A 14091-nucleotide genomic window follows, 5' to 3' on the forward strand; every position below is an offset into this window, starting at 1 on the left:
CATTTTTTTATTTATTATTATATTGTTGTTGTTGTTGTTGTTGTTGTTGTTGTTGTATCTTTTTGTCCCCCCACCCCCAACCCACCGCACCAAGTCTATTTCCTGTATGGGCGAATATACCTGGCAAAAAAAAAGAATTGTGATTCTGATTCTCACGCTGTCCTGTCCCTCTCCCTCTACTTGTCAGGGTGATGGTGCTGGATGCTGGCAAGATCGTGGAGTTTGACTCTCCCAGCGTGCTCTTCAAGAAGCAGGGTCACTTCTACGCCATGGCAAAGGATGCTGGGATATCCACGTTAGACAGCACCGCTCTCTGAGCTCCCAGCAGAAGCTCCTGTAGCAGCCGCAGGTCTAGAACGGTCCGTAGGGGAGCCCTTCAGAACCCTTTGAAGGACTGTTTTGGGTTGGATGCAGACTCCTTTTGGCTTCCACGTAGAACCCTTGTCACAGAAGGTTCTAAATGGAACCCAAAGGGGTTCTTTTCGGAGGGTTCCGGGGCCAGATGACAGAGAACCCTTTAGAACCCTTTAGAACCCGTTCTAAGGGTGTAGAGAGTCTTCAGAGACTTGAGGGGCAAAGGAATATGTGTTATTTTCTCAAGATGTTGTTGATGCTCTGTTGGAATATATTCATCAGTATCCTTCATTGTGGTTCATATTGTGTGATTTTACAAACAGTTGTGCTGTGTTGATTTTTACTGTATGTACGTTTAATATGAGTTGATTCTGGAAGTGTTCAATAAATGCAAAGACAAAGGTTTTTATTGTTTAATTTTAGGGAAATGTTTCAATAGGTCCTTAATAATTTTTTGGTTGCAAAGTAAGAGTGAATTTTTATTATGCATAATGAAAACCTTTATATATGATAACATTTGTTTTGTATGATCTTTCAAACTAAATCATGTACTGTAACATCCCCTTTGTACATCAATAAATATGTTATCCGTTTTTAAAAAAGGGACAGTTTACATTTTTTTAAATTTAGAAGTAAGTGAATCATCTGTCTCAGTCATAGCTGGAGAAAGTCATCTATGCTCAGGCCAGGGGCCATTGGCAGTCGTTGTGCTAAAATAATTATATATATATATATATATGTTACGGTACATGTGGGCATACGGTACATGTGGGAAAACTAGGGTTAGGTTTAGGTGCTAGGGTGACTTGGTACATGCTGGCATGTCTAACCCTAACCTTAACCCTAACCCTACCCCTAATCCTAACCCTAACCCTAACCGTAGCACCCTAGCACCTAACCCTAACCCTAGTTTTCCCACATGTACCATATTCCCACATGTGTTCTGGAACTCCGCCCACTTAGCTCGGGTGTGTTCCTTCTAAATAAAAGCGCCCACGTTAAACTTGTTTAAGCATTTAGAAATACTACATATGGATAAAGTCACACAAATGATATGCTACTACATCTGGAAATAAACATGTCAATACAGATGTAATCCTACTCTATGACTCTATTATTTGTGCTTTGAAGGGTTTATAATTCTTCTAATATCCAGACTGCTGCACTGCATAGGGGACATTATCATGGATTGTAAACCTATAATCTTCCAAGGCTAAACATGGTTGTAGTAATCATGTTAGAATATGTGTTAGAATACTTTGTATGACACCCCTCAAGTTTGAAAATCACTTGATTAATATTCTAGAAGTGTTTCTGAGTACTGAGTAATATGAATCAAGTGAATATGAATCAAGTGAGTTTCAACCTTGAGGGGTGTGATGCAAAGTATTCTTGGTCCTTTCCTGCGTCCCAACAGTTAAAAGTGCCACCTCTAGGTTGCATAGGGAACCCATAATGGACTGTACACACAAACATATTTCCAAGGCTATAAACATGATCACTACCACTGTACTCAGCAACACTTGTAGAATATGGATCAAGTGAGTTTCAGCCATGAGGGGTGACACACAGCTGTGTCTTGTCATGTAAATTCTACTAATTAGCCACTAATAAAGACACACATGAGTGGGCTTTACCCCTAAGGGTACACGATGTGATGAACAGATCAGTCTTATTGTTACGACCCCATATACGATCTACGGATATGGGATGTAACAATAAGGTAAAGAACTAGAGGAGGTGGGAGAATATAAATAAAACAAGATTTATTGTAAAATAGAAACACAAACAGGTTTCCTAGAAACACATGAACTGAAAACTACTCTATAAAAGAAGAGCGAAATGAATTTAATGTATAAATGAATGATAAAGTAATTTAATTAACTGACCAAGTGTAAAAATGACAGCGCCTGCCTTTAAAATTCAGTAGCAGGCAGCAGCTCCCGGCCCCATGGCAGTGAATTCCAAAGTAGTAGCTATGTTGTCTCGGTTTCAAACACCATACTATAGCATGCACACTATGTAATTTATGTTTTAGAACGACATTTATCAGTTCAAGTAACAGAAATGATGGCTACATTTCTGTTGGAGCTTGTTAAAAATACTGACTCTGAATTATTCTGGGGGGAAAACTGTTGATATAACTACAGCAAGTAGGCGCATGCATTGCATCTCCGTGAATTGGGTTCGATAGAACATCGGTGAGCTGGATGCAATCCTACTTAGAGGGGAGGGAACAGGTGGTTAGTGTGAACGGAACACTGTCCCCCCCCCTCCCAGTGACCTGCGGCGTTCCACAAGGAAGCATATTGGGACCCTTACTGTTCCTAATATATGTGAATGACATGTCATCAGCATGTGATTGCAATTTGTTCCTGTTCGCGGATGACTCGGCTCTGCTGGTCTCTGACAGGGACATATTGCAGGTGGAAAAAGTGCTAAGCACTGAACTGAGTAGAATCTGCATCTGGCTAGCTGACAATAAACTATCAATACACCTAGGTAAAACTGAAACCATCCTATACGGATCCCCATCTAAACTCAGAAAGGCTGAACATTTTAAAATAAAAGTGGGTAACATTAATATCACAAGAAAAGAGGATATTACATACCTGGGCTCCATCTTAGAGGCAAATCTTTCCGGAGATAAAATGGCAGCAAAAGTAATCAAAAAAGTGAACCATAGAACTAGATTCTTGTACAGGATATCCTCACTTGTCAGTAAAAACACACTGAGGACCCTATCAGGAGCTCTCATTCAATGTCACTTCGACTATGCCGTAACATCATGGTACTATAGAACCACAAAGGCCCATAAAACAAGACTCCAGACAGCCCAAAATAAACTGGTTAGGCTTCTGCTAGGCCTCAACCCTAGGACACATCTAACCGCTGCTCATTTTTTGAGCCTTGATTGGCTACGAGTAGTTGACAGAGTGCAGCAGCTTGCACTGGGCCTGGTCTTCAAGATTCGCTACACCACAAAGACACCCAAGTACCTGTCAACATACTTCCAAAAAGTGAACAACGTCCACACATACAACACCAGAGGAAGCTCCACGAACCACGTTCAACCGCGTTGCACCACAAACAAGGGGTTAAACTCGTTTGCAAACTATGCAGTAAAAATGTGGAACGCCCTTCCTATAATCTTAAAGGAGTGCAAAACACTGCCCACCTTCAAAACCACTCTCAAAAAACATTTACAGGAGGCTGCAATCCGTAACTGGACCCTCTAAATCAAAAATCAGATTAAAAGACCCGAACTACCCACTGTACATACTTTGTGTTTTGTCCCCCGCCCCCACCTGTGGTGTATGTCCCCACCTGTCCTACCCGCTGTACATACCTGATGTTTTGTTGTATTGTTCTTCCCATGATGGATGTATTTTTATCTTGTAGATAGTAATAGTTATTTGTCTGTATTATCTTGTAGATAGTACTAGTTTGTTTTGTCGGTCTTACATGTAACGATGAATTGAGAATCAAGGACCCCAATTGAAATAAGCCAGTGGCTTTCTTGGGTTTTTATCCTGTTAGTTGACCTTGTATGTAATATGTACTTTCATGTACCTACTTCTGCAAATCTCCTAATAAAGTTTTCAATCAATCAATCAATCACTCAGACATGAACTCAATGAACTCTCAAAGCTGAGGGGTGATGGTAAATGTTTAACCAACACCGCCACCTAGTGGGCATCGCAGGCTATGACCGGAAAACAGTTGATGCCTCTGCTTTGCTTTCTTACTCTGGATGGACGACTAGAAGTACAAGAATGAGGTATAAGGGGTGGTATTTGTTGAAATTAGTAGTTTATTGTCGTTTTAAGGTAAAAAAACAGCGGGATAACAGGACAACTATTTTACTAACATTCACCAGTACTGTCAGTTGGCTGAAATCTGGGAAATCTCTTTACTCCTCAGCGTCAGCGAACTGTCCGTCCACGATGCAGCCGACGCGGGGGACCGGGTGGACGTGGTGGCGCGCTGGTCTGTAGGCATAACTTGGCAGGTGGAGGTGGGGCTCGGTGTGTTGCAGGCTCACCCCCCGGAGGGCGAAAGACACCACATCCTCAGGGCCTATGGGTGGGACGGACAGGGTGGTTGTGGGGTGAAATGGGGTGAGAGGTTGCTCGTCTCCTTCTCCCAGTTCTCTTCCTCGAGAGGGGGCGCGGGGGGGTTCGGGGCTTCAGGGTGGGGCGGATCTATTACTCCACCCCCACCCCCGCCAGTCGTTACCAACTTCTTCCTGCGCCGCCACCAGTGATTCCTCCATCTCCTCTTCTTCTTCTCCGTGGCGTCCTTTGGCGGTGCGCTGGCCAGGCCCATAGGGTGACTGACTGTCTGGGGCATCCTGTATGCGGCTGGCTCCCTCCTCCCTCACAAGACTACTGTTGGCCTAGGAGACAGTTGTATTTCAGCGTTATTCACACTTTTTACTTTGTTGTTGTTTCTACTTTATTGTTGTGTTGGGTATGTTTCTGTCAAAGTGTGAGACGACCAGGGGACGTATAGTTGTGATAAACCCTCAACATCATCATGGATTTAATAGGTGGGTAGCTAATCCCTAACGCAAATAATAGACCCATCAGACAAGGTGGGAACCACCACTACTTGAGTCTCTGTAGTAATGTAACCACTAGCCACATTAAAGCACCTCTTTACCTGACAACTGCGACATGAAAATGTGTTGAGACATTCAGAACCCACCATAAACTATATATATATATATTTTAAACCTTTATTTAACCAGGCAAACGTGTAAGAACAAATTCTTATTTACAAATTCAGCCTGACCAAAAAGCAATGGCTCTGTGGGGGGGGGGGGGGGAAGCTAGAAATAAAACAAGGTTAAATAATTTACAACAATATAATGTTGTCATTTAGAAAATTCTTTGTATTTATATTTTATAAAAATGTTTAAAGATATTTCAATGACCCTAGCCAACAGGTCAAAGAAAATATCCTAGATAGATTTGAAATGCAACTGTCAATATATTTTGCTACATGCTAACAGTGGCGTAGCGGACGGGCCCGCAAGCGACGCACCGCGGGGGGGCCCCAGCCACTAGGGGGCCCCCTAACATTGGATCCAAACTTTTTTTTTTTTTTTTTAATAATTAAAAAATATATAAAATAAAGAAAATAAGTGGCCCTTCATTGTGTCAACCTTAATTTTAATATATAGGCCTATATTAAAAAATATATACATAGTTAGCCGTATCCAATAGCAACATGACTTTGACGTCACACGTAGGCAGCGAGACACAAGGAAAATGAGCAAGCGAAAATACAATACAAAGTACAATAAGCATTCTTTAGGTGGTGGTAGATTCTCTATTCGGACATTATAGACACTATATGTGGGACTGTCGGTCCGATATTGTAAAAAAATCAAATAAAAAATGTATGTTTACGGAAGTACATGTCTCAAGTATTATCTCGGCGGTTAGTCGAGTCACAGTGAAAGAAAAACAACATACAGATGATAATTCACACAATATAATACCACGAAAGCGTACAGCACTAAACAATAACATTTATTTGGGCAGCATCATACTCAAACTCAGGCAGAAGGGCAGGGTCCGGCCAGGTTCACAGTCACAGGCTGTCAGTGCATCATGGTTAGGCTATATATAGCTGTTTCTTTTTTCTATTCTACTATTCGAATCTACTTCTGCTGTCTGCGTCTCCCTGGGTATTCCTAGACCAGATGGCAAACAGTAAAGAAATGCCACAATATACCAATATACGAGATGTCCAACAAAGGATTTGACTAGGACCCCAATTGAAATAAGCCAGTGGCTTTCTTGGGTTTTTATCCTTTTAGTTTGACCTTGTATGTAATATGTACTTTCATGTACCTACTTCTGCAAACATTCTAATAAAGTTTTCAATCAATCAATCAATCAAAAACTAACCCTGGCCAATTTTACGCAACAAGTAGACTCTGATGCAGCGGAGACAGGGTTGCCAGATGGGCTGGTTTTTGGTGGATTTAGACGTTTTTAGATTGGTTAGGTTGGAAATTCTCAATCCCATCTGGCAACCCTTAGCGGAGAGTCTACAGATATGTTTACAGATATCACACTGCTGTGCACACCACACTTTGTTAAAAGAAATAAAGCTTGTACTATTCTACTTATAATACATTCTACTGATGTAGTGTAGTCTACCATTTGGTTTTAGTTATAGGCTATTGCTCTCACTTGTTTGTACCTTTTGCTAAGTCAAGCATTTAGAATGTAGAGTGCATATTTCGCAACGTCAATAACGCATCGGCCTCTAAAAAACGCAGTTTTTTTTTTTTTTTTTTTTTACTCCGTCGCGAAAGGGCCCCCGCCGCCACCTTGCGGGGGGCCCCGGGATTTTGCGCTACGCCACTGCATGCTAATCTCCATGTGCTGCTAATTGACTGAATCATGGCCCAACTGATTAAATTACTTCTTAGTTTAGTAGTACACGGCTGGACCACATCCCGCATCAACTTAGAGTGTCCAACAGTGACCACATACGTTTGAGTTCCGGAAATATGCATTTAGAACAGCTGAAATATGCATTTAGAACAGCTAAAACATAAATATGCATTTAGAAGAGCTAAAACTGACATAAATGATTGATAATTGTTGAATTGTTCGTGTGCTTACTTCTCTGCCTCTCCCTTGCTTGGACAGCAAACGCCAACCAGTAGGTATGTTGTGCGCGTGTCATCCACTAGGGGGCACTGCTCTGACATCCTTGACCCATGACCCTAATGGTCAATATTTCAATATCATGAAAAACTTCCTATTAATACTTGATGTAGAATATAGTAATAAAAGTATAAGTATAGGCTTTCATCTTACCTGCACCGAACATTACAGCATTAGTCCTGTGTAGCACAGATATACTTGGCTGGACCCTTCTCCTCCGGAAGGACCCGGTGATGACGTCATCAAAAGACGACACCGTGTTGATAACAGCTTTCATCCTACTCTGATGTGAGTCCGTCGAGGTCGCCAGCTTGGAGGAATTGTATGTTATTTCTGGAGTCATAATTTAATATATAATCTATGTGATTTCTGGAGTCATAATTTAATATATAATCTATGTGATTTCTGGAGTCAGAAGACGTCCGACAGGGCCGTTTGGAGCAGCGCTGGTATCTCCACATTGGTGAAAAGGCAGAAATGTAAGTAACACGTGTTCGTAGCAGCAAGTCTGCATCGCATTGCTTCATTGTTCATAATGGTGGTTGTTTCTTGAGGAAAGTTTAAATGAGGTGAACATACGAAATTAGATTTCGTATCAACATTCCGCAAGAACAAACATGTTTTCGTCTGTCCTTTGTGCAACTCGTGTGAGGCCTTGGATTGCAAAGTCAAAACACGAAAATCTGAGCTCACTACCTTTTCCAGTTGAACATAAACTAAACTATTTCAATGCTGCCATTGTTTGCGAAGTCACAAGATCCGGACATCCCGCTACTTTTGTCAAAGGATGTGAAGTTGTCATGTCTTTGCTCCTGGAGACGTTGTAGTTGATCCCAAAGTGTGTTCAGACCCAGGCAGCGAGACCAGCAGGACAACACAGTGTTTCCTCTATATGCATATATAATATATAAGTTATAATGTAGCATAGGCTATGGAGACGTTGTAGTTGATCAGACCAAAGTGTGTTCAGACCCAGGCAGCGAGACCAGCAGGACAACACACCTACATCTGACATCATTCTATCTACTGGATAGGACTTTGTTTCCCATCATAGTTAGCTAGATTACTTACTTAGCTAGTGAAGTGAAGTGAAACTTTATTTATATAGCGCCTTTTGTACATTAATGCAACTCAAAGCGCTTTACAATAGAAAACAATGATTACAAAAAGCGGGGTAGATGGGGGGGAGGGGACACGAGACAACAGTAGGGGAGGGAGGGGTTACATCTTTGCTTACACTAAACAAGCATATACCATGTCAATAACACTAATAATAACACATTACTGCCTTGTATAAACAATGTTGATTCAGTTTGTATCCAAATGGTGTGTCAGTTTGTATCCAAATGGTGTGTCTTATCACCCTCTGTAGACATCTGGGGGGGGGGTGCATGTCCATGTATATAGTCCTTGACGGAAGTCCAATCTCGGCGACCGCAGAGTGTCATCACGATAACACCTCGATCGGGTCAGTCAAAAGTCAACAACAGGTGTCCATGAGTGTTGGGGGAGGGGGGGGTGGGGTGTAGAAGGATTGGGGTTTGCATGTGAATCTTCTTGGCGAGTTTTCTGCAGACGGCCTTGTGGGCTGAGCAGGGGGGGGCCGTAATGGAGATTAGTTGGTTCTTAGTAGGGATGCACGATATGCATTTTTTACAACCGATTCCGATAACCGATATTTACCCGCTTCTCGTGGCCGATAACCGATATGAGAACAGATATAATTTCACAGTTGATAACCTGTAGTTCATGCTCACCTGAAGGTAAGAAAGGCTATGTAGTGAGCAAAGATTGATGATTTAATATTCCATAGTGATCTCACCAAATCTAACTTACATCACTATTGTTCACACAACAAAGAGAACACTTCTGACTCTTCAAATGTTCATCTATTAAAAAAAAGGAAATACATTTCAACATTGTTGAAAATCACATCACACTCGCTAGTCAAGCCAAACTATTGCAATGCATGGATTGGGTGAGTAATCCCCACTGCTACCTAGTTAACTAGAACACTACTTTACCTTGTTACCTAGTTAACTACAACACTACTTTACATTGTTAGCGGGCTCACAAAACAAGCTGTGTTAGTTGACAGATGCCAAACTACCGACATGTTTGCTGTAATAATATGATTTGGCAGTAGAAAGCCATCAGTCAATAGCTCGTCTCATTCACAGAACAGCATGGGTTGCCTGCACTGTTTGATTGTGTATTTTATAGCAGACTACAGAGATGGTGAACATTAGCACTCGCTAACATTGGCTATCTATTTACCTTACCGTTAATTGACTGCATGGCTGTACGCAGGCGCAGCATCATGAGCGCGACAACCGGAACCGGAAATATTGTGCAACACAAGTTTCAGGTCAGAGGTGTGGACACTCCTATAGTGTAGGCTTGCATGCTTTCCATAGACTCTCATGAACATAGAGTACTGTACTTGTTGAAGTCATCCTGTACTGTAAGAAGTAGGCTAGTGAAATCATTTTAATCCACAGTATTATTTTACAGCGAATCTACAAATCAATGAATTAATCTGTTTGTGCTTCATTTGTTTTCAATACACAGTGACTGTTTGTGCTTCATTTGTTTTCAATACACAGATCCACCTCACAGCTACTGTTTCTGAACCCAAGTTCCTGCTGTGGTTCTTCAGTCCAGAAAAGCAAACGTGGGGTCCAAAGATGGTGGCCGTGAAGCTGGAATACTGCAGTCAAACACTGGAAGTCAATGTGGTCGTGAAAGAGGAGGAAGAGATGGTGGATGTGATGGTGAAAGAGGAGGAAGGAGAGGAAGAGATGGTAGATGTGATGGTGAAAGAGGAGGAAGGAGAAGAAGAAGAGGAAGTGAAGAAAGATGTGATGGTGAAAGAGGAGGAAAGAGGAGAGGAAGTGGAGGAGAAAGATGTGATGGTGAAAGAAGAAGAAGAGAAGGTAGATGTGATGGTGAAGGAGGAGGAAGAAGAAGAAGAGGAAGAGATGGTAGATGTGATGGTGAAAGAGGAGGAGGAGGAAGAAGACGAGGAAGAGATGGTAGATGTGATGGTGAAAGAGGAGGGAAGAGAATATGACGTTGTGGAAGGAGAGGAAGGAGAAGAAGAAGAGGAAGTGGAGGATGAAGATGTAATGATGAAAGAAGAGCAAGGAGAAGATGAATTGGTGGACACAGATGGTGAGGATGGTGAGTTCATGTTATGTATTTGGCGAAGGCCAGGCCAGATTAATGAGTAGTTCAAAGGGCGATGGCAGATATTTAGCGGTGTATGCAATCAAATGCTTATTTTCATTTTCCCCATGATTTCCTCCATAGCAGTTGTTTATTCATTCAAACAAAAGTTGTTACAATTTATCTAACTTCTGACTGATCATGGAATTACAACTGTTGAGCAAGACAGTGAGTGACAGTTAAACTAGGTACAAAGTGAATACTCCATTTGAGAAAATATGCTTCAAATCAATTGTTAATCATAAAACATTGATACGGTATCCATTTGCGGTAATATCTCTGTAACACTCTGAACACTTCATGTTCCCACAGTGTGTGCAGACTCCAGAGATGTGGTGTTACTTCTGGCACTGCTGAGTCTATGGAAGCAGCACTTGTTCTCATGTTGTTTCTAATCCTGTATATGTTCCTATTCTTACAGGGGAGAGCTCCAACCCAGACTCAGACATGGAGCCCAGCTCCACCGCATCAGGAAGCCATAAACAACACAGACGGAGGAGCTCAAGACAGAAGAAGAATCACCACTGTTTAGGTTGCAGTGAGAGTTTAATTTGTCCAACTCACCGTAAATCACAACCACAGACTCAGGGAGGGCAGAAGACTCACTCTTGTCTTCAGTGTGGGAAGACTTTCAATCAGGCAAGATCCCTAAAGAGACACCAGAGAATACACACAGGAGAGAAGCCATATCACTGCTCCCAGTGTGAGAAGAGTTTCAGTCTGGCACAACACCTAAAGACCCACCAGAGAATACACACAGGAGAGAAGCCATTCTTCTGCTCCCAGTGTGGGCAGAGTTTCAGTCAGGCAGGATCCCTAAAGAGCCATCAGAGAATACACACAGGAGAGAGGCCATTCTTCTGTTCCCAGTGTGGGAAGAGTTTCAGTCGGGCAGATGAACTAAAGAGACACCAGAGAGTACACACAGGAGAGAAGCCGTATCACTGCTCCCAGTGTGGGAAGAGTTTCAGTCATGCAGCATCCCTAAAGACCCACCAGAGAATACACACAGGAGAGAAGCCATTCTGCTGCTCACAGTGTGGGCAGAGTTTCAGTCAGGCAGGACACCTAAAGACCCACCAGAGAATACACACAGGAGAGAAGCCATATTCCTGCTCCCAGTGTGGGAAGAGTTTCAGTGTGTCAGGACACCTAAAGACCCACCAGAGAATACACACAGGAGAGGAACCATTCGACTGAGGCCTGTCAGTCTGTCTTGGTCTACTCATCTCCCCCAGATACTCCAGACAGCCCACAGAACTCCCTCTACCTTCAGGCTCCTCCCTAGCAAGCCCCCTGGTGATCATCACCATCATAACCAACTACCATTTTAGCTGCAATGTGTTCGTCTGTCCAGCAGGGGGCAGAGAGGATTCTCTTTTTACGTTAAATTCTACCAATCGGGGGCCATTCCCCACATCACTGTCAGTCGTGGAAATATACACTGATGCTTGAAAGTATGTGAATCCCTGGTGCAACTATAGATTTTTTTTGTTTGTTTTTACCATGAAATCTTTATTCAATCTTTATTTTTTATCTGACAATTAACATGTTTATATTTACCAATTCCATATGTTGGTTTAGAGGGAATCAAGCGTGTAAATTATAAGACTCGCTTCTAGACTCTTTAAAAAACATGTTTATTACTTGCCGTGGTAAATCAGAAATCAGAAATGTGCCAACTCCCGCCATTGTAAGTCATTGAATGTCATTCAGTCACGGTCAGTCAGTCACTGTCAGTGAAGCGTTGTTTGTTTGTCTGAGTTTTAAAGGGGGCGTGGCTCAGCGATAGGTCCATTGCGATGGGATGACCGTAATGATCTAAAATAAAAAATACAATTGGAATGACAGCATAGAAAGAGTGTTCGTTATCGGGTCCACAATTTCATTTGCTAAGTTATAGCCAACATTGACAAAGTAATCATTAAACTCATCGACAATCTCTTTTGGTTTAGTTATGTTTAGTTTATCTTTATTAAAGTAATTTGGATAGTCCGATTTTTTTGTACCCTTTTTAATTATGCTGTTTAGCACTTTCCATGTACCTTGTGTATTACTTCTGTGTTGTTCCAATAGTTTATTATAATATTCCTTTTTATTGTATCTCATTATACTAGTTAATTTATTTCTGTAAGTTTTGTATTTATTTTCTGCTACCTTTGATCTGTCCTTTAAGAACTGTTTATATAGTATATTTTTCTTTTTGCATGCATTTTCTAGTCCTCTTGTAATCCAGGGCTTGTCTTCATATTTGTGTTTTCTCTGTTTTTGTAGTGGACAGTGTACGTCATACAAGGTGAAAAATGTGGAGAGAAATTCATCATAAGCTTTGTTTGGATTATTGTTTGAAATGACCCTATGCCAGCTTTGCTTTCTTAAATCTCCCTTCAGAGCCTCTATAGCTTCTGATGTTCTGTTACGAATCCATTTCTGAGTTTCGGAATTTCTATGAGTTTTAATCTTGATACAGTTCTGTATGGTTGCAAAAACAGGAAGGTGGTCACTTATGTCATTTAATAGCATTCCACTTACTATTTTACTCCCAATTTCATTGGTAAAAATGTTGTCTATTAAAGTAGCACTGTTACTTGTTATTCTGGTTGGTTTTAAGATTGTAGGAAATAGACTTATACTGTACATTGTGTCCATGAAGTCTCTAATTTGTTTGTGTCCATTTGGGTTCAGCAAATCTATATTTAAGTTCCCCTACATATCTGTGATTTCTGTTGTGGTTCGAACCAACTTGTTTGTTGCTGTGAAGTATAGCAATAAACTGGTCTAAGCTCAGTGTTTCCCGTGTACATTTTGTTTTCAACTACCAGAAAGTCTCTATTTGCATCCTTGCCTATTTTTTGGGTGGGATATATCTGTTGGATACATTTTCTAATCTATTGGTGTGCCTCTATTTACTATATTCTGAGTGGGACACAATCCATTATTTATTTTTATTTTTTTACATTTTTGGCATTTAGCAGACGCCTTATTCCAAAGCGACTTACAATCAATACATTTGACTAATTTGACTTCTATCACAAGTACAAATGCTTCCTCATCTCACTGGATGGCGCTTCATCGTACAGCAAGACAATCACCCAAACATGCTGCCATAGCAACTAGGGAACACGCTGCCATAGCAACTAGGGAACACACTGCCATAGCAACTAGGGAACACGCTGCCATAGCAACTAGGGAACATGCTGCCATAGCAACTAGGGAACACACTGCCATAGCAACTAGGGAACACGCTGCCATAGCAACTAGGGAACACGCTGCCATAGCAACTAGGGAACACGCTGCCATAGCAACTAGGGAACACGCTGCCATAGCAACTAGGGAACACGCTGCCATAGCAACTAGGGAACATGCTGTCATAGCAACTAGGGAACACGCTGCCATAGCAACTAGGGAACATGCTGCCATAGCAACTAGTGAACACACTGCCATAGCAACTAGGGAACACACTGCCATAGCAACTAGGGAACACGCTGCCATAGCAACTAGGGAACACGCTGCCATAGCAACTAGGGAACACGCTGCCATAGCAACTAGGGAACACGCTGTCATAGCAACTAGTGAACATGCTGCTATAGCAACTAGGGAACATGCTGCCATAGCAACTAGTGAACATGCTGCCATAGCAACTAGGGAACACACTGCCATAGCAACTAGGGAACATGCTGCCATAGCAACTAGTGAACATGCTGCCATAGCAACTAGGGAACACGCTGCCATAGCAACTAGGGAACACGCTGCCATAGCAACTAGGGACACACTGCCATAGCAACTAGGGAACATGCTGCCATAGCAACTAGGAACA

General features: G+C 41.9%; 1 protein-coding gene across 2 annotated transcripts in view; it reads left to right on the plus strand.

Moving 5' to 3' along the window:
* abcc2 (ATP binding cassette subfamily C member 2) overlaps nucleotides 1–1418 on the plus strand; it is a 45689-nt gene extending 44271 nt beyond the window's left edge. For both annotated transcript variants that reach the window (XM_080524314.1, XM_080524315.1), the window contains exon 32: nucleotides 188–1418. In XM_080524314.1, coding sequence (XP_080380440.1) covers nucleotides 188–317 — 130 coding nt within the window. In that variant the 3' untranslated portion in view covers nucleotides 318–1418. The remainder of the gene's footprint in view (nucleotides 1–187) is intronic.
* Nucleotides 1419–14091: the final 12673 nt, after the last annotated feature.

Source organism: Nansenia antarctica (genome assembly GCF_963989245.1).
Source record: "Nansenia antarctica genome assembly, chromosome: 2".
NCBI classification, from domain to species: domain Eukaryota; kingdom Metazoa; phylum Chordata; class Actinopteri; order Argentiniformes; family Microstomatidae; genus Nansenia; species Nansenia antarctica.